At 49.9% G+C, this 19,132-nt stretch overlaps 8 protein-coding genes across 8 annotated transcripts; 4 read left to right on the top strand and 4 right to left on the bottom strand.

Moving 5' to 3' along the window:
* Nucleotides 1-2,153: 2,153 nt before the first annotated feature.
* K452DRAFT_320855 (uncharacterized protein) lies at nt 2,154-3,207 on the bottom strand. The gene is made up of 2 exons (XM_033544354.1): nt 2,911-3,207; nt 2,154-2,860 (listed from the first exon to the last, which is right to left on the bottom strand). Exons 1-2 carry the CDS (start codon nt 3,091-3,093, stop codon nt 2,348-2,350), a joined length of 696 nt encoding a protein of 231 aa, XP_033394441.1. The 5' UTR covers nt 3,094-3,207; the 3' UTR covers nt 2,154-2,347.
* A 429-nt stretch (nt 3,208-3,636) lies between these two features.
* K452DRAFT_276428 (uncharacterized protein) lies at nt 3,637-5,515 on the top strand (the record flags this gene model as incomplete). The annotated part of the gene is made up of 2 exons (XM_033539273.1): nt 3,637-3,913; nt 3,980-5,515. The coding sequence occupies 2 exons, from the start codon at nt 3,637-3,639 to the stop codon at nt 5,278-5,280; spliced, it is 1,578 nt and encodes a 525-aa protein (XP_033394440.1). The 3' UTR covers nt 5,281-5,515.
* A 136-nt stretch (nt 5,516-5,651) lies between these two features.
* On the top strand, nt 5,652-9,035 carry K452DRAFT_290378 (uncharacterized protein). Its single transcript, XM_033540990.1, has 5 exons — nt 5,652-5,846; nt 5,905-6,258; nt 6,310-6,837; nt 6,890-7,029; nt 7,083-9,035. Exons 1-5 carry the CDS (start codon nt 5,765-5,767, stop codon nt 8,697-8,699), a joined length of 2,721 nt encoding a protein of 906 aa, XP_033394439.1. The 5' UTR covers nt 5,652-5,764; the 3' UTR covers nt 8,700-9,035.
* On the bottom strand, nt 8,921-10,103 carry K452DRAFT_83606 (uncharacterized protein). Its single transcript, XM_033547208.1, has 2 exons — nt 9,529-10,103; nt 8,921-9,460 (listed from the first exon to the last, which is right to left on the bottom strand). The coding sequence occupies exons 1-2, from the start codon at nt 9,954-9,956 to the stop codon at nt 9,142-9,144; spliced, it is 747 nt and encodes a 248-aa protein (XP_033394438.1). The 5' UTR covers nt 9,957-10,103; the 3' UTR covers nt 8,921-9,141.
* Nucleotides 10,104-10,181: 78 nt separating this feature from the next.
* K452DRAFT_276422 (uncharacterized protein) lies at nt 10,182-11,697 on the top strand. Its single transcript, XM_033539272.1, has 4 exons — nt 10,182-10,512; nt 10,567-10,617; nt 10,670-10,776; nt 10,830-11,697. The coding sequence occupies exons 1-4, from the start codon at nt 10,251-10,253 to the stop codon at nt 11,259-11,261; spliced, it is 852 nt and encodes a 283-aa protein (XP_033394437.1). The 5' UTR covers nt 10,182-10,250; the 3' UTR covers nt 11,262-11,697.
* A 264-nt stretch (nt 11,698-11,961) lies between these two features.
* Nucleotides 11,962-12,896, top strand: K452DRAFT_360960 (uncharacterized protein; the record flags this gene model as incomplete). Its single annotated transcript, XM_033546390.1, has 2 exons — nt 11,962-12,148; nt 12,221-12,896. 2 exons carry the CDS (start codon nt 11,962-11,964, stop codon nt 12,745-12,747), a joined length of 714 nt encoding a protein of 237 aa, XP_033394436.1. The 3' UTR covers nt 12,748-12,896.
* Nucleotides 12,897-14,188: 1,292 nt separating this feature from the next.
* K452DRAFT_255510 (uncharacterized protein) lies at nt 14,189-16,308 on the bottom strand. Its single transcript, XM_033538362.1, has 7 exons — nt 16,203-16,308; nt 16,096-16,146; nt 15,619-16,046; nt 15,421-15,562; nt 15,027-15,372; nt 14,697-14,973; nt 14,189-14,646 (listed from the first exon to the last, which is right to left on the bottom strand). The coding sequence occupies exons 1-7, from the start codon at nt 16,257-16,259 to the stop codon at nt 14,478-14,480; spliced, it is 1,470 nt and encodes a 489-aa protein (XP_033394435.1). The 5' UTR covers nt 16,260-16,308; the 3' UTR covers nt 14,189-14,477.
* A 186-nt stretch (nt 16,309-16,494) lies between these two features.
* On the bottom strand, nt 16,495-19,128 carry K452DRAFT_255508 (uncharacterized protein). The gene is made up of 8 exons (XM_033538361.1): nt 18,860-19,128; nt 18,789-18,802; nt 18,658-18,677; nt 18,333-18,594; nt 17,798-18,076; nt 17,184-17,740; nt 16,909-17,133; nt 16,495-16,850 (listed from the first exon to the last, which is right to left on the bottom strand). Exons 1-8 carry the CDS (start codon nt 18,872-18,874, stop codon nt 16,768-16,770), a joined length of 1,455 nt encoding a protein of 484 aa, XP_033394434.1. The 5' UTR covers nt 18,875-19,128; the 3' UTR covers nt 16,495-16,767.
* Between the last annotated feature and the right edge of the window lie 4 nt (nt 19,129-19,132).

The following is a 19,132-nucleotide window of genomic DNA, read 5'->3' as shown; positions in this document are numbered from 1 at the left end:
AATAAAGAGAATTAGGTTTAATTTCTTTAATTTCTAGAAAAGTCTCTTAGTTCTACTAAAAAACGAATTTTCTCCTATAGAAATTAACTAGTTATACTAAATTCTAGTAGAATTACTATTATTTTAGATCGAGGAAAAGGACTAGTTCCTATAGTAGCCGAAATTTACCTAAATACTTAGTATTATTCTTACTAGTAGTATATTGCTAAAAATAATACTACTAGTTTTATTAGTAAAACTACTACCCTTTATCGTATTATAAGTTATTTTTTTTAAGAAAACATATTCTAAAAATTCGAGTTTTTTTAAGAGATATACTAACTAAAAGAAAGCTTTACTATAAAACTATCTAACGAGAATTTAATAGAATATTTTCGTAAATTACGCAAATCGACCTCTTAGCTATAGACTATATTCGCGAAGTTCCTATAGATACTTAGTTAAGAATTTAGGTAATAAGGGAATATCCTAGATTTAGCTAATTTACATTAAATATCTTAGAATCGGCTAATTCTCTATTCTCTATAGAAAGATCTCTACCTATTCTCTATATAATAAATTAAATTTATACATTATTTTCTATAAATTTAAGATTTACTAATTATACCCAGTAAAAATTTAATATTAAATTATATATAGTAAGCCTTTTTTTTTAAGAAGTTATACTCCTATTTCCGCTTTTTTTTTAAGGAAATATACTTACTCCTATTTCTTTTTTAAAAAAAGAGAATATACTCTTGTTTTCGCTTTTTTTTTTTAAAGAAAATATACTCCTATTTTTACTTTTTTTTTTAAAAAGAAGATATACTCCTATTTCTTTTTTTTTTTTAAAAAAAAAGAGAATATACTCTTATTTTTACTTTTTTTTTTAAAGAAAATATACTAATTTATTTAATAGTCTCGATACTATTATATCTATTTCTAATAGAGAATAGTAAATTAGGCTTATTTCTTAAAGAATATTCTTATAAAATTTTTATAGAATATAAACTCCCCTATCGATATACTTACGCCCTAGCTACTACTTTAGAACTAGATCCTAAAGATTTAATTAATTTTAGCTAGAAAATTAATTCTTATAGAGTAATTTAATTACCCTAAAAGAGTTCTTTCTCTAGTACTATTTAATTAGCTAGAATCCGACGATGCCTAGCTAAATAAAAATAATATAAGAAAGAGAAAGCTAGGGCGACCTCCTACTAAACGCCTATAAAAAGAAATAGTAGTTAGTCGCTATAATCGCCTAGCTAAATGGTAACGCTAGGAAACTTTTAATTAGTATAGAATTAATCTTAGAAGATCGAATTCTAGGAGAATAAGAAGATAAAATTCGAGTTTTTTTTTTTAAAGAAAATTCGAATTCTTTAGAAAATTTAGAAGAATTTTAAGGTTTCTCTAAAAATTTAGCTTTAGAGAATTAGTCTAATTCCTAAGTTATAATGCTTTCCTAGCTTATATTTAGGTTATAGTCGTAGGAAGAAGAAGAAGAGATTAATTTTATATAGTTCTACTTTTAGGCGTTCAGGTATTCTATTTAGTTATTTTTTTTTAAGAATATATTAAATAATTTTTTTAAGAATTTATTAAGAGTATATTTCGCTTTTTTGAGAGTATATTCTTGCCTTTTTAAAAGCATATTCTTATTTATTTTTAAGAAATATATTTGCTTTTTTGAGAATTTATTTAGTTTTATTAGGAGTGTATTTATTTTCTTGTAGCAATATTTTTTTTTAAAAAAAAATATTACTAAGATACATAATTTTTTCGAACTAATTTCTAAAATACATATATTTTCTTAAATATATTTCTAAGATACACGCTTTTTTTTTCGCTAAATATATAAGATATATATATTTTTCGATTTTTTTTTCTAAGATATATATATATTTTATAATATACTATAATATATTTATTTACAAGCGAAATATATAAAAAAAAGTATATATCTTAGAGAGACTTTTTCGATATATATATCTTAGAAATACTATATGTATCTTAGAAATTTTACGAAAAAAAAAAAAATATGCATCTTAGTAAATAGCCGATATATATATTTCTAAGTAGCTTTTTAGATATATTTATCTAAGAAATAGTATATATATCTTAGGAAAACTTAAATATATATATATATATATTTTAAGGTATAGTTTTTTCCGCATTAAACTACTATATATTTATAGCTAAAATCTAGAACTCGATATATATATCTGTTAGAAATAACATGTGTATCTTGAATATATTCGTCTAAATCTGTGTTAGTAGCCGCAACTATTATTAGCAGGGAGATCCTAGGAAAACAAGATAATCAAGTATACAACCATCTATCTATTAAGATAGTATTGTATAGCTATTTACCAATTGTTAAGAAGAGCCTGTCCCCAACGTCACCTAACCCCGGCTTGATCATGCCTTTCCCGTCTGTCTCCCTGTCACAACCGCCCACCCATACCTCGACGCCCTCAGGCCAGCTCTCGGCTGCCTTCCTCAAGCCACCTTCACTCGCAATCACGGCAATCAACAATACGCTTTTGACGCCCCAGTCTTTGAGCGTCTCGATCGCCGCGCACGCCGTTGCGCCCGTTGCGATGACTGGGTCTACTACAATAGCCAGCTCGCTGGGCCTCGCGCTGTCTGCATCCGCCGTCGAGGGCCGGTGATAAGGCAGGTTGTTGTAGTACTCGACGGGCTGAAGCGTTGTCTTTTCGCGATAAAGGCCGAGGTGGTGCACGGGGACGGGGTTAGGCAACACTGAGAGGAGTGCATCGGTCATGCCGAGACCAGATCGGAGGATGGGGACGAGGGAGATGCGGGAGGGGGTGATAGTGTCGACAGGAAATTCATAGCCAAGGGGCGATTTGTCCTGAAATGTTCGTTGGTGTGGGGAAGTGGGCGGAATGTGGGGAAACCTACCGTGCCTGCAGTAGTGCTCTTGAGAGCCCGTGCGAGCGCCTCGACGCCGACAATAGTGGAAATCTCATGGATCAAAGCCTTGGTGTCACGAGGATTGGTGCTGTGAGATCGGAGCTGGGAGAGCTTCATGCGCAGGCATGGGTGAGTGGAGACATGGGCGTTTGACGGCAAGAACGAAGTCATGATTGATGGATGACGGTGGGTGAGGAGCGAGGTACTGGGGCTGGGAGGACAGAGAGGCTTTTTTATCTAATTGATATGTGGTCAGGTGTTCATGTAGCTGATAGTTATGTACATAGCCATGTACCTATCTCGCCGGCGGCATGCACGCCGGACGGGCTGCCGTCGGCCTACGGAGTACAGGGCATGTACTTCGTACGACAGCTTCCCTGTGTCGATCAGATCAAGCGGTGAAGTTGGGTCGTGCGGCGGCGACAACAAACGACAAACGACGACGACGAACGACGACGACCACGATGCCACCCGAACTACCACTACTAGTCTGCTACTATGGAGGACGGGCTGGACGGCAGGCGAACGCCGGGCCGTATGTCGCGCAGGAGCTCGCACTTTGACGAACAACGGGCTTCCCTGCGCTCCTCGTGTGCTTCTACGCATCTGCATTCGCGCTCCCAGAGCCGCGATCGCCTTTCCGACTTCAATCCCGACCAGCCGCGGCCAAGACGGAAGAGCGGGAACAGTCTCGCCAGCTTCTCGGGCAACGTAATGTCCCGCGATGAATATACCATTCCCAACGACTATCGATACTTGGACGACAATGTGGCATCTCTGCCCGTAGACCACTATCAGCAAAAATCTATCGAGGACGAAAGACGGAGGCCCAACCGAGCAGCCCACGACGCTTACAGCACCCCCGCAAACTACGGCAACCTGGACGAGGTGACAGCGCCGTCCCCTGTCGACCTGCGGCCGCACAACTCGCTGGAGCACGAGATGTCTCAATCATGGTCCCGCAGAGGCCGCCGCAGCATGGCGAAAGCCAGTTATGGGGTATCAGACCAGCCCAGCGACTTTGAAGATGAGTATGAGCCAAGCGCAATGGGTCCAGTAATACCACGCAGCAGAGATCGGCCTTGGGAACACAATGCGTCACGAGCACAAGCCCAGTATCGCAGGGACAGCCATATGCCTTCAGACGACTCCCACATGCCTGCAACAGAGCCCATGAGGCCTCTGGTCCAGAACGAGCGTGCATCCAAGTTTGCAACCGAGTTGTACACTGTCTCATACCTCGTGTTCTTCTCCATCTTTGGCACTCTTGCGCGCCTCGGCTTACAATGGCTGACCTTCTATCCTGGCGCGCCCGTAGAATTCAGTGTGCTATGGGCCAATTTCAGCGGATCACTCTTGATGGGCTTTCTTTCCGAAGACCGACAATTGTTCCGCGAGGAGTGGGGAAAGCCGACAAGCAACTGGCCGGAAAAGGTTGCTAAAGACGATGAAGAAAAGGCGCTTGCCGCGGCGAAAACAGCCCACGCCAAGGTCAAGAAAACCATTCCGCTATACATTGGCCTCACGACAGGCTTCTGCGGCTCCTTCACTTCGTTCTCCTCCTTCATCCGGGACGTCTTCCTTGCGCTGTCCAACAATCTTACCACACCTATTAATCATCCATACACTGGCACAGCCCCAAGCACAAGCAGCACCGTCCACCGCGACGGCGGTTACTCATTCATGGCGCTCGTTGGCATCATTATCATTACTCTTGGCGTCTGCATGTCCGCGCTCAAAATTGGTGCGCACCTTGCCTTTGCTCTTAACCCTTACGCGCCAACCTTTTCCTACCGCTTCACGCGCCACCTGGTCGACAATCTGGCCGTTTTCCTTGGGTGGGGATGCTGGGTCGGTGCTATTTTCATGAGTATCTGGCCGCCTGACCGGCCTGGCGGACCCGAAGCGCGCCCCGGCGGCTGGGCAGCCGAGACATGGCGGGGCCAAGCGGTGTTTGCGTGCGTGTTCGCGCCGCTGGGCTGCCTGATGCGCTTTTACGCCAGTCTGAAGCTGAATGGCATTGCGCCGGCATTTCCACTAGGAACCTTTGCCGTCAACATCTTCGGCACGGCAGTCCTCGGCATGGCGTACGACCTACAGCATGTGCCGCTGGGCAGGCAGGCGAATGTGGCGGGCGGGGGGCGGGTGGGGTGCCAGGTCTTGCAGGGCATTATGGATGGGTTTTGCGGCAGTCTCACGACAGTCAGCACATGGGTTGTGGAGTTGAGTACGCTGCGCAGGGGCCACGGGTACGTGTATGGGACAGTCAGTGTGGGGGTTGCGTTGGGACTGCTCGTCGTCATCATGGGCAGCGTGAGGTGGACGACCGGATTTAGCGTGCCGGCATGCGTGACTTGAGTGTGTAGAGCATGTACGTGTAGATGGCTTGTATAATGGTGGCCATTGCATGACGAAGCGAAGCAAGATTTGCGCGCTCCTTCAGCCACCAGATTCCCTGTTTGGATGAAGCGACAAACAAAGGCTGGCGTCATGATCCGAGGCCGGACCCCTGCCGCCGATCCTGCTTGCCATATAGAGAGCGCTATGACGTGGGTCCCGATTCTGGGGTAGGTCGCAGTCACCACTTTGAGCCAAGGCATGTTGTCCTTCTACCTTGTGTAAAGGAGGGAGGCCAATTGCACGCTGATGACGTCGCGTCGTGCAACCCTGCGGCTTGCAACAATAAAGCCCTCGCCCTCTGCTCCTCCTCCCACCTCACCAATACCCATACCCATTAACGCTTTTTCTTTTTGAGATACCCCACCCAAACCACCACCCGATTCGATACCCGTAATTGATACCGCCGATCGATCCTAGCCGCTCTACTAATCCATCCTGCATCATGTCTGTCAACGTGCCCGTCAACCTCCAGCAAAAGGAAAAGGATGTAAACACGAAGCTGCAGCTCTACGGCATCTTCTCTGGTGACCTTCACCACGTTTCGCGCGTCCACTCCCTTTACTGACAACTTTCCTCTTCCAGCCTTCTCGAATGGCAAGGTTCCCTCGAACAAGCAGATCGATGTCGCTCTGAACAGCGCCCTTGTATCACGAGCTCTTTCATCGCCTTCCAAGAAGCTGTCGCCCGAGGGCCAGAAGCTCGTTGGCGATGTGAAGGAAGTCATTGAGGCGGCTAAGATCTTGCTCCTCACTAAGAACGAGGGAAACCTACTGCAGGACTTCATTTGGCAAACGCAACTCACCGGAGCTGATAACACGTCAACCCCCCGTGCTTCTATTGGCAGAGATGAGGCGAGGCAGCACGGCAACGAAGCTCTGGATGGTCTGAGGACTCTGGGAACGCTTATTCTCTCTAATGGACAGTTCAGGAAGCTACGTAAGTGAAGAAAAACATCGTTTTCTGCAAAATACTAACGTCTTTGCACAGTCAGCGATGCCACGGTTCTCCTCCGCGACATTGCTGGTGACGCCGCTACCAAGACTGCGAACAGGGTCAACCCTACGGAGGAGCAACTCAACCAGATTGATGACCCAGCAGCTGATGATACTTGGCACGATGTGCCATCCAAGGGCGATCTGAAGGAACAGGCCAGAGGCAAGTTCCATGAGAACAAGCCTTTTGGTCGTGACGAGGCGAAGAACGCTCTCGGTGATGCTGCTCAGGAGGCCCATCCCACTGGTTCCCGCGATCCTACTGATGTAGCCGACACAGCTGCTCGTGACCAGCGCTACGGTGGCGCTTCAGGTGTCGATGCTCAAAGCGGTGCTCGCGCTGGTGTTGATACTCTGAAGCAGCATACCCGTGAGAACGTTCCTGATGAGACCCAGGACCGCCTCCGCGAGAGACGCGAACGCACCACCAACTATCTCAAATCCAAGATGCCTCAGGAACGCCGTGAGCAGACCATTTGGCGTCTCAAGAAGATGGTTGTGGAGATCCAAGGCCACCAGGACTGTAAGTGTACCAACATTTTCCACTTGAGCCCACAATTTCTAATTATTTATAGATATGCGTGCCATCGAAACCCTCCTTCGCCTTGCCGAAGAGTACACTGGTCACTCTAGGGATCTCGTTGGCCAGACCAACGAGACCGTTAAAGGTGCCCATACTGATGACAGTCTCCAAATGGCTGAAGCTGACTTGAAGGTGCGTACATAGGATTCCTTGGGAATAACAACCAAATGCTGACAGACCTTAAGACTCTCATCGAGCGCTTTGCTAATGGCACGTCTCTCGATGATGTGTTTGACTCTATCAAGGCAGTTTACCGTGATGCCGACAAAGATCCTCAACTCAAGGGCTGGTTCAGGCATCTCAATGCCTACATTCGTCGCTGCCTCAAGGAGCAGGGCTACGTTATGCAGGATCAGGCCACCGAAGAATGGAACCAACTTTACGACGAAGGCCATTTCCTTCTTCGCGACCGCTACAGGAACCACACCGACCGCGTTCTCGACGAATTCAAGTTCATCGGCCAACAGTTTGACGAAGACCCGCAAAACAAGGCCTTCAGTGAAGCCTTGCAAAAGCTATTCCTTGATCTCGGACAGGACGAGAATGGACAGGCTGCCTTCAAGCCTCATCTTCTCAAAGACCTTACCGAAGTCATCGTTCCCGCAATCTTCGAGAACATCCGCTACGTTCCAATTCCCCGCATCGAATACAGTGATCCAACCATGGATGCTGTCGTCGAAAACCTAGTCGTCGAGGGTGACAACCTTGCTCCTAACGTTCTTGAATGCGCTAGCGACAACCACTGGCGCTGGGGTCGCAAGAAGATCACCAGCAAGAACAAGAACAAGGTCATGCTTTCTGTGTCTGGTGTGCAGATGGACCTTCGTGACGTTAGCTATTACGTCAACAGGAAGCAAGGCTTCCCGTCCATCAAGGATCAAGGTATCTGCGATGTCTTCATGGGCGGCGATGGCTTCAGCTTCAAGGTCGCCGCGGAGACAGCCGACAAGACCGACCGTCAACACTTCTTCAAGGTTAACAAGGTGGATGTCGATGTCAAGAATCTCAAGCTCAAGATGAAGAAGTCCAACCACAAGCTTCTCTTCAACCTTGCTAAGCCTATGCTTATCAAGGTCATCCGTCCTGCCCTTCAGAAGGCCCTCGAACAGCAGATCCGCAACAACTTCAACCAGATTGATGCCTTGCTCTTCGCTGTCAATCAAGAAGCGGAGAGCGCCAAGGCTGAGATGAAGAAGAACCCTGACCCTCAAAATGTTCAGAACATCTACCAGCGCTACGCTTCGGCTGCTCAGAAGCAACTCATGAAAGCCAACCAGAAGAAGGAGCGTGCCAAGGAGGCCGTTGCGGACAAGAAGGTCAACATGGCCGTCACTCAAAACGATTCCATGTTCCAGAACATCAGCCTGCCAGGCGGCATCAGTACGAAGGCCACGGAGTACCAGGAGCTCGCCCGGAAGGGTGATAAGTGGGAAAGCCCCATTTTCAGTATCGGTTCCGCTAAGGAGACCTCTAACCTTCCACGTGTTCCCCGGGTCACCCGCAAGCCCCATAATGTCAACACAGGTGGTGTGCGCGGTGGCAACCACCCCAACGCTGATGAACCTTACTCCCAAGGCAACGACACTGGCAACTTCAGCAACCAGGTCAACCAGGCCTTTGACGGTACCAACGATTACCACAAAGGTGGTCTGAACGGCTACTCTGGCGTTGGTACTGGCTACCAGCAGAACAACCTTGGACAGCAGACTCAAGTCGGTCCTGGAGCTGGCTACAATGGCACCGGTGCTGGTAATCACACCGTCCTCGGTGCCAACAACCCTGTCTACAAGGGTCTTGTTTAACGCATCTCTCCTCGGGCCCTGAGTCGGATCCTTTGCATGATACCCGAGCTCTTTGTTTAGCAGACCGATGCAAATCTTTCTTTCTTTGCGTGCTTTCGATCAGTTTTTTGTTCACGATACCACTAGCAACATGCGTGGCGTAATTGGGGAGACCGTAATAGCGAGATGGTGCGTTTCTTTGAGTCACAGCAATGGCAAGCCAAGGTGGATATCCGAACTGCTTCTCTTTTTTGTTTACCAAGAATACTCCTTTCGTAGGATGATCTTAGGATCGTCTTTAGTTTCCTTCGAGATTCTCTTCACTTTTGTTAATCAACATAGCCTATGCATGCATGCATAATGTCTTGAAGTTGAGTCGTGCGTGATGTAGTGTGTAGAGGGACCTGGCCGTACTGTCCTTGTGTGAAACGACGGGCAATTGAACTGTTAGGTTTTCTCCCATTTATGTAGCTGGTCCACCTCTACTCTTAACCGTGTCGTGGCATTCATCTGAGCGGATGATCTCCATACTGTGTGCTTGAAAATGCACCCAGATACCATGACGGTCCGACCGATATGGAGGTAACGGTGCGTCTCGCGCAATTCTTCCGTTGGCTTCCTTTGGTGCGTTGGTCATTCCACGGCCACCACTGCCCACAACCATATCCCCCTCGATATCTTGCCGGCAGCACGGGCTTGACGGAGCTGGAGTCGACGCCGCTACCGGACGCCCAAAGCTGGTGCGTGAGTTTGTGGCGTATGTGTGGCACCGAAGATGGGAGCTTTGTTACTATTATTATTCATTTTATTTTGTTTGATTTTTATTTCGATTCCTACTAGGCGGTTGTACGTGGTAGGATGCGGGCGTGCGCTGTCCAGGTCTGTCTGAAACGGCCCGTCACGGAAGACGGTGAGGGCAAGCTGGAGGTGAGCTGGCGAGAGACGTATGTACATAAGTACTACGTATGGTTTTGTCGCATCGCATGACCGATGATGGCTCGCTGGACCCCTGCTTCCCGGGCGCCACCCCGAGCCAGAGGGTCTAGGAGCGAGAATCGCGGGTGGTGCCGTGAAAATCTGGCCGCAGCAGGGGGAGGAGGATTGGATCTGCAGCACAGACAGAGCGGCTCTCTCACCGCCACGACCGCTCCTCGGCCGCGATGACGCAGGGGAGGCAGAGAAAGGCCGAAGAGGAAATGTTCTGGAAGGACGGGGTGGGCAAAGGTCGAGCGCTGGCTCGTTGGGCAGGCGGACCGTTGGGGCCGTTGGCGGCGGCATCAAGAGAACAGGCGAAGAAGCAGAAGAAGGAAATCCAACAAGTCATCGCCTAGCCGACGTCTGACTAGCTGCCAGCACATTATTAGCACAGCCCAACGTCAGAGCCCGGTCGGGCTCGCTGGTAGTAGGTATGTATGTACGTGTGGGGCGCATCCCCAGAAGCCGCTAGCGACCAGCTGCAGCTGCCATCTGCCAACATATTTACCATCCCTACCCGCTGCCGGCCTGGCCGCTACCTTCCTCCTGCCTATTACCACCGCGACCACGACCACGACCACGACCACGACCATCACCATGGAGGCTCTGTTGTCGCTCTCCTTCGACAACATCACGTCCAAAGACAGCGCCAAGATCCGTAAGGGCCTGCGCCAGATCGAGGGTCTGCTGGCCCAGATCTGCCTCAAGTCCGGCGACGCCTCGACGCCTTCCAAGCACAAGCGCACCCAGTCGGCCGTCACGCCGTCGTCGACGTCGGCCCCCAAGCAACTCGACACGCTGGCAGAGGACCCCGCCTTCAGGGAGTTCTTCAGGTTGCAAGAGGGCTTTGAGTGGAATGGTGAGTCCGGCTTTGCCAGACGCGTCGCCTGTTTACTAACATGTTGGCGCGCAGTTGCCACACGGCTTATCACATGCCTCGAGAGGTTGCTTGGTATGGGCAGCAGTAAGTCCACCCTTCCCGCCTGAAGCCGCCTAGTTGACCATGATTTCCGTAGGCGGCCAAAGCGATATGCTCATCCTCGCTGCCCTTGACCTTCTTCAAGGAATTCTCCTACTCCATCCGCCGTCTCGCACCCTCTTCAGCCGAGACATCCACATGAACGTATGACATACTCTGCGCCCGCCCCTTACTCCTCAACTGATCCGCGTGACTAGCTCCTCCTTGATCTCCTCGACTGTGGCGACTGCCCCTCGATCCAGTCCCGCACCATGCTCGTTCTCGTCACTGCTTTGCTCTCCACGCCCGCCAACACACGCACTTTCGAAGCCATAGATGGCTTGCTGACGGTGACGTCGCTCTTCAAATCGCGTAGCACGTCTAGTGCTGTCAAGCTGAAGATCATGGAATTCCTGTACTTCTACCTAATGCCCGAGACTCCAACGGGCGCCAAGGGTCATTTGCTTGAAGCCTTTGAGAAGCGCAGCCACGAACACAAGCGCGAAAGCAGTGGAAATGGCGGCGAGACCAGGACAACCGAAGAAAAGCAGGCGTTACTGGGACGCTATCTCAGTAATGTCGAGGACCTGGTGCAGGACCTGAGAGAGAATGCCCCGTTCAGTGAGGGGCAGGTGGGCGTGGCTTGCTGATGACTAGGCGGATGCGGTATGTGGGATGCATCTGTGATGGCTCCTTGCCCTGCTTTGCTGGGACGTCTGCATCACTACTTGTAAGCCTTCGTTGTTCTTGCTGTCATTTTTACCTTTTTTGCTTTTCCATTTTCGGCCTCTTCCGGATTGTGTTGGGTAAGCGTGGCGTATCTATCTTGCGGGTTTTTGGCACAAGCGGCATGGCGAGGCGCACGGCGAGGGTATACGATTATTCTACATGACCATTGGGCGTCTTGGAGAACCTGGGTTGCGGCATCTTAAAGGGAATCAAACGGCGGGCTTCTTCAATATTTTCAGACCAAGAATTGCTCGAAGTACTGTGGTGGCGAAATAGTGCAAAAGGCGAGGCATGCTAATTGGCTGGCTCGCTATACAACGGCGGAGGCGGACTCCAGCTCCGACTAAATATAGGTAGGCAAACTGCACGGTCGTAGATCAGATCCTAACTACGTAGTACTCTAGTTGGCCGCAGGCCTGTCGGAGTCTATTCCGAGTACAGTTTTGCTCGACTCCCGTCTGCTCCGTCCCGTTGTCCCTTGCCACCCTCGCACGTGTTGTCTGGTCCAAACTCCCGCCACATGGACATGGGCCGGGCCGGTGCTTCGCGCCTTACTTAGCTTATCTAACACCTTGGGGTCCAGCGGTATATCTTGTGTGGTCCGTCCGGTCTTTCCTCACTATGTCTAGGGCCATGTTCGGTACGCACTCTCCACTCGTCTGTAGCGCCGCTGCTAGCCTTGCTGGACACGCCCTGCCGCCCTGCGACGCTTGTCAACAACAGGACTTGGCATGCAGACATGTCTCAAACGACTCGACGCGCTGTAGCGAATGCGTAATGCATGGTCTACAATGCGGCTCTCAGGAAAGTCTGTCTCTCTCTTTCTCTCTCTCCTCCTCTCCTCTCCCTTGGCTTACTGGTTCACTAACATGAAGAACAGGAGACAATATCTGTGCCGAACGGGAGCGGTTGAGGGTGGAGCACCTCGTTGCCCTGGAGACTGCTGCCCTAGGTATTGCCAAGATGCAGTCGATTAAACGCCAGCAAGAGCGGTTCGAGGCGCGGGTGATCGAGATGCTGCACCGCGGACTGCACACGCTGGCAGCGCTAGAAGAGATCGAGCGAGAGGAAGAGCGGGAACGAAAGTTGGCGGAATCCTTTGTGCAAGAAAATGGACGGGGAAAGAGACAATCGGGGCGTAAGCGCAAGCGTAATGATGGACCTGCCACTTCCACGGCGCAATCAAGCCTGAACCTCTCGCAAGCTGGCCCTGGCTCTTCTACAAAAGTTCAATCTCCTATAAAAACTGGAGCAACACTTGGCTCTGCAGAGCATTCTCCGGAACAGATCCCATGTCTTGGGTCACTCGACATCCCCTTCACTCCTTGCGGCCTGGTCTCTGACTCCCCATTTTCCTGGAATGGTATCGATTTCGGAGGACTTGTTGTTGAGCAACACTCTGCTTAGTTTCGGCGCATCGTCGTGTCTTCTCGTTGGGGCAGCTACCGCAGTGTGCCGGTTCCGTTCGCCCTTGGAATGATGACCATCTGATTTGGCTTCTGGTAGCTCTCACAACTTCCTGCTTAGCTAAGAAGAAGAGATATACTCCCGTCGTGTACAGCTCCCCATGCCTGAGTCTGCTCTTCTAGCACACCTAACACTTACACTGTCCAGGCATGCCCATGTGTGTACCCTGTGCAGGACCGTCACATCCGGCATAACACCTGCTCACAACATATTCAACATACACTTGTATGGTGGCAGATTGAAGAACAACCAGAAAGGCCCGAAAAGCGGCGGACAGATTCGATTCAAGCCTTTGACCTGAAGTAAACTACACTGCTTTGTTAGATCGTAATCGCAATGCACAACAATCGGATAGAACGCATCGAAACATGGAACAGGTCGGCTGGTGAGTAAAAGGCTCTGAGAAAGTGGCCAATGAAGACAAGCAAGTAGTTATGGGAAGCTAACTTATGGATGACACTAGGATCCGAGTTGTGGATTAACAAAAACAAACAACTTCGAAGACAAGGCTGACCCGCAGGCTGATTGTGCTTTCTTATATGCACTGCGTTTTGCGTCTGTGCATATCCGCTATTTAGGCGCTCCGCTCCGTCTCCCCACGACATCCATCGCTCCTTGGCCCTCATTGGGCACCATAACCTCCTCGTGCCCTCGTAAACAGACACTTTATTTTTGACTTCATTCTGTCGTCATGTCACTCACTGTTTAGTCACATCTCACCAACTTGCCCTGCTCTGAAATTTTGACAGGTGTACGTTGGACGCCATCGTCACCTGCCAGCGTCGACCTTCTCCCCAAACGAAGACGGCTTCTTAACTCATGCTTGCTCTGCACAACACTGGTTGACTAGATAATACCAGAGTTTTAGAACAGCGACTAACTTAGTTCAGATACTTAGTCTCGTTGCTGTCACCCCAGTACTGTCCCAACAACCGATCGTTGCTATAGTCATCCTTCCTCAGTGCTCATCGTATTATGCCCGAACAAGCCGCCTAACCTGCGCTTATTAACCATTCGCTGGCCACCTCCACTTGGTGACCGACGTACGGACTGTCAGAGGAAGAAAAGAACCCAATATTCTCGACAGAGGCATATGCCCAATGTACACAGTTAGCTGGCGGAGACGGAAGTACATATCCCGCATTGTAGCCCACGGCGTCCAGATCTGTCTGTGTAGCGTCATACTTCGTGGAATTTGGATAGGTTGCTAAATAGTCAAATTTGGTTTTGCCAGGCATGTTAGACTATGTATCAAAAAAATTAAATCAGGCACTCGCTCAACGGGGTTGCATCAGAAAATGCTAACAGGTACACCGATAAAAGTCGAGAGGTGCTGCTTGGGATAGCTATTACTCTATACGTACCCTTAGCAAACATCGGTATGTGTGTACATAAGTTTATCTATATTCCGGTTGACACACAAGACACCCATATAATGCAAGTTGCCTTTGACGATACGCTGTGTGAGGATACGCCTGTTTTCTAACAAGGATGCTCATCGAACAACAAGGTATCTAAGTACGTGGATGGAATTGGGCTTGCAGACTAAACAAAAAAAAAGCCGACCTCTGCCCAAAGTATGTAGAGCCTTCCATGGAGAATTCCCGTTTCGGAAAGGTCTCTGCTGAGGTAGTGTCTATTTCTCCCGCTCCTTGAAGCCCTTCTCGTGCCTATTTCTCCCACTCCTTAAAGCTCTTCTGGCGCTGCCTCGAGTTCCAGTTGAGTGTTCTGGAAATGCTGTCGATCCAGTCCTTGCCCCTTCTTTCGAACGGAAGGACGCTTGGAAATGGGAAACGAGATGCCGAGACTGTAACGTAGTCACCCGGATGAAGCTCCACACTAGCGAACATCAGCAGACTGATTTTTCTTAAACGCATGCCAGGGCTCACCGTTCTCTTCCGTCGAAGCTTGCCCAGGAGCTGGTTCGTGCGTCGTAGGGCACGCCCGCTCGCAGTACGATGGTGTCGGGGAGGATGATAGGTCGAAAAGACAGCGTGTGCGCACATATAGCCGTTAGTAACATGACTGGGTTGTCCGGATGGCAAAGCGAGCCACCGGCTGCGAGGTTGTATGCGGTAGAGCCGGTAGGAGTCGCGACGCAGATGCCGTCGGCTTGCACGCTGGTGAAATGCTCGTCGTCGCCGAAGACTTCAATCGAGGACATTGCTAAAATGCACATATTAGAGCCTACGTATGGATTAGAGGAGAAAATAGCCTACTCGGATTTGGGCCACGATCCAGGACAATGTCGTTCAGAATGTTATGAGTGCCATCTGGATAATGCGTATGATTGTCCTCGCTCTCTTCCCCAATAAGCTCTTCTACGAGGTCGTTGAGTCCATTGTCGTTGTTCCTGCGCTTCTGGGACCGCATGACGGTACCTTCGAAGCGGAGTCGTAGACTGACGGTAATCCCATCATTGAATGATCTGTTCAGAGTGCTCGGATAATGCTCATAGTCAAACTTGGTAAGAAATCCCAGAGAACCCAATGAAAAGGCCAGAACAGGGGGGACTATTCTTTGGAATAACCAACTGGCATACAGTACAGTGCCATCGCCACCAAGCTACTCCAGGTCAGCAGTAGTCTGGCGATGTTTATCAGTGCCACTCACAGCTAGTACAATGTCAAAAGTTTGGGGACGAGTTTGACATAGTTCCACGGTCCAAAATCTCAACTTGCCCTTGGATGACTCCTCTTTGCAAAGTCCGGCCGCATCGAAGATTTTGTTGTCTCGCAACGTATCTTCCACATATCTTAAGCCGGTCAGAGATCCCTGCCAAAGAATCTGCAACTATCAAGGGATACTTACACAGTGTATTGGGCGTCCTGTTTAAGCAGCCATTGCGCTACCTCCCTCGTGTTCACAATAAGGCGCTCATCGTGCGCTTTCGTCAAAATAAAGACGTTCCGGACGTTCATTTTCAGCCTTATGTGCGCTAGCTTCTTGGCCAGCTCTCGGATCCCGAATGCCATATCTGATATTTGCTTCTTGGTAAGCAAGCGCGATTGGACTGCCTCCGTATCGTTGCCGTCCGGATTTTTGTCAGGAACCCGTTCCGACCTGATACCCTCGTCGCTAGGAGTATGGTTGGCGCTTGTTAAGTCGATATTCCTGTGCTCTTGTAGAAGCGTATGGACAAAGCAGTTGGTGTGTTTCCGCATGTGCTTTGGTCGCTGGTTCATGCTGGGGACGAGGGAGGACTTGCGCCGGTGGGCACCCTGGTCATCGAAGACCACCTAGGTTCGTCAGCCCTGCCACCACAGGGCTCGTGGGGAACTGGTATACTTCAAGAGCATGCTGGACGTCACACTCGCTGGGCGTGGCATCGGCGTCGTTCTCAGAGTGGATGTTAGCTTGACAGTGAAGAAATCGACATGAGGGTACTGTGGTACCTCGTTCTCAGGCTTGCCGTTAGGCGCCAGGGCAAAGGACTCGGGCAGGGTGTCCATTATGTGCCGTAGGGTGTTTTTGACCACGAAAAAGGTCTCGAAGATTGCTCTGAATCGCCTTGTTGCACCGTCAGAAGACGTCGAGTGATTGTCGAGTTTGACATGACGTACAGGAGGGACAATGACTCGCCGAAACAGAGGCGTGCATTCAGAGTTGACGCAAAATGAATCGCGCCTTGATGCAGGTAGGTATTTGGTCTGTACACGGTAGAATGCTAGGTATGAGGAATGAGTAGTGGCAATAATTGTCGGGCATTTATGCCTTACAGTAAGACCCCCTTATGCAGAGCACCCGGCAGTGGTGATGCTTCACGAGTCGTATTTGAACCCTAGTTACTGTAGCAACTAATGTTGAATATGCACCTTTTTGACCATCCTGTCTCCGCCCAAATTGTACAGTACACGGTTCCGCCATGCCCCGACCAAATTTTGCGTTAGCCCCCAAGGGTTTTGCAGTAACTCCGCCGCCGGCCATTTACAATGACAGTAGACATAATCTCGTCTAGCTTTAGACATGAAGATCGGCTGCCTCCGCAATCTTCACCTTACCCTCGTAATGTGCCAGTGCACGGACAACCTCACCACCAGCGCCTATTTCACATGTATTCGTCAACATTTGGGCATGATCAAGCAAAGGGGAAAATCATACCGGTGAACTTCTTAACCTGCTCAGGCGCGCGGCCGATGAAAGTCGAAGGGTCCAATAGACGGTCAATCTCGTCATGAATCGGCTGGAAGAATTTGCTGTTCCTCACACGCTCGATAAGGTCATTCTGACCGCCTTCCATCTTCACGACGTGGCTAGCTTGGTGACTAAGCACACGGATCTCCTCGTGAGCATCTTGCCTGCTATGACCCTTGGCGACCATGGCCACTAGGATATGTTAGCAGTTGCCGATTGATCTTCACGTGTGTTTCGCTTACTGATGATGTTTTCCGTAGCCATGAACGGAAGTTCCTGCATGACGCGACTTTTAATGACCTTGGGGTAAACTACGAGACCAGAGGATATGTTGTCAAGGAGAAGGCAGCAAGCATCGGCCGTCAAGTAGGCTTCCGGAAGGGTAATGCGACGGTTGGCACTGTCATCAAGCGAGCGCTCAAACCACTGCGCAGAGTAGGTGTGAAGGGCGTTCTGGGGGAGAGTCTGAAGGTGACGGCCAAGAGAGCACATGCGCTCTGAGCGCATAGGGTTGCGCTTGTAAGCCATGGCAGAGGAGCCAATTTGGTCCTTTTCGAAAGGCTCCTCAAGCTCCTTGAACGAGGCGAGATGGCGGATATCGCCACCAATCCTTTCGCAGGTTGCACCAAAGGATGCCAGAGTGTTGACAATATCCGCGTCAAGCTTACGGGAATATGTCTGAGAGGTGATCGTGAAGGCCTCGCGGAAGCCGGCCTTGAAAGTCACGAGGTCATCCAGACGCTCAACCTTGTCGTGATCGCCGTTGAAAATCTGCAGGAAAGAGGCCTGAGTGCCAGTGCTGTACGTATGATTAGATCAGGCACGGCATATTCTCTGGTTTCCTGGGCACACTTACGTTCCCTTGACGCCTCTGAATCTCAAGTCGTCGCGCGACCTTTCAAAATTCCTCAAATCAAGAAGGAGGTCCTGGATCCAAAGGGCGGCCCTCTTGCCAACAGTCGTCAACTGTGCGGGCTGAAGGTGCGTGTACGCAAGGCATGGAAGATCGGCGTACTTCTGAGCGAAGACACTGAGTTTGTGAATGGCGCCGCAGACCTTATGGCACAGCATATCCATGGCATCACGGTAGAGAATCAGGTCGGCGTTGTCAGTGACATAGCAAGATGTTGCGCCCCTAGAGATTTATATCAGCACATATACGAAGAGTGTATGACCACTAGCGCGCGATTTGCGATGTTCAGCGCCTTAGGTCTGTGATCCAAACTGGGCTAGCGGCGACAAGCACAAATTTCAGCTAAACGCTGGCTTGCTAATGGTGGAGAAGGCCTCGTCACCACCGCAAGATTGCGCGCACGAGGAATTCGCAGCTTTGAACATCGAGACCCCGAGTCCGAATCTCGAATCTCTCACAAGCTCGAGATGAAACATACCAGTGAATGACGCCAGCCGCAGCAGGCGCAGCAAGTCCGTAGGTGTGAACGTGAGCCATGACATCGTGTCGCCGGCGCTTCTCCTCCACAGCAGCTGTCTGAAATTCCTCGTCCTTGATCTCCAGGTGCTCCCGCATCTGCTCAACGGCCTCATCCGAGATGTCCAGCCCAAGTTCCTTCTCAGACTCGGCCAGGTATAGCCACAGCTTGCGCCATGTCGTGAATCTCGTGCGGGGCGAGAACAGCTCCTTCATGGGCTGGCCTATAGCGCAGAGGTAAAATGTCAGCTACGGTGGCGCAGGTATAGTGGGATGGGGGTTCGTACTCGAGTACCGCGAGTTGAGCCTGTAAGAAAGCGCGCGTTAGCAGCTACTCAGAATTGAAGCAATTGCGCCTCCCCCCTGGAGACAGAGGCCAGGAGTGCAAGCGCGAAGGACCAAGGGAAAGGAGGCTTACGGAGTTTGGTATATCTTCAGCCGTCGTCAGCATCAATGAGTCAACCACAAGGCTTGCAATTGGTGACTTACGCTGTTGTCAGACATGGCGGACGAGAGTTGCGGGAGGAGGGCGACTAGGGACAGAGGAAAAGAAGAAGTTCAGATGAGGCAGATGGGGGTAAAGGGGAGGGAGGACCGGACGTGCGCTGAGGAAGATCGTGACTAGTAAATGCCAAAAAGTGGTTGGTGGGGTACTTTCGGTCGCGTAGATTTTTGGCTCGTGATGCATCATCAAACCCAAAAAAAGCTGCTCCAGGGCCGACTCCGGATCGACGCGCCGCGAGTCATGCAGATCGATGGCGG

Source organism: Aplosporella prunicola (assembly GCF_010093885.1).
Source record: "Aplosporella prunicola CBS 121167 unplaced genomic scaffold K452scaffold_22, whole genome shotgun sequence".
Classification (NCBI taxonomy): Eukaryota; Fungi; Ascomycota; class Dothideomycetes; order Botryosphaeriales; family Aplosporellaceae; genus Aplosporella; species Aplosporella prunicola.
Note: the sequence above shows the minus strand (reverse complement) of the source record. Positions and strands in the feature narration are given on the sequence as shown.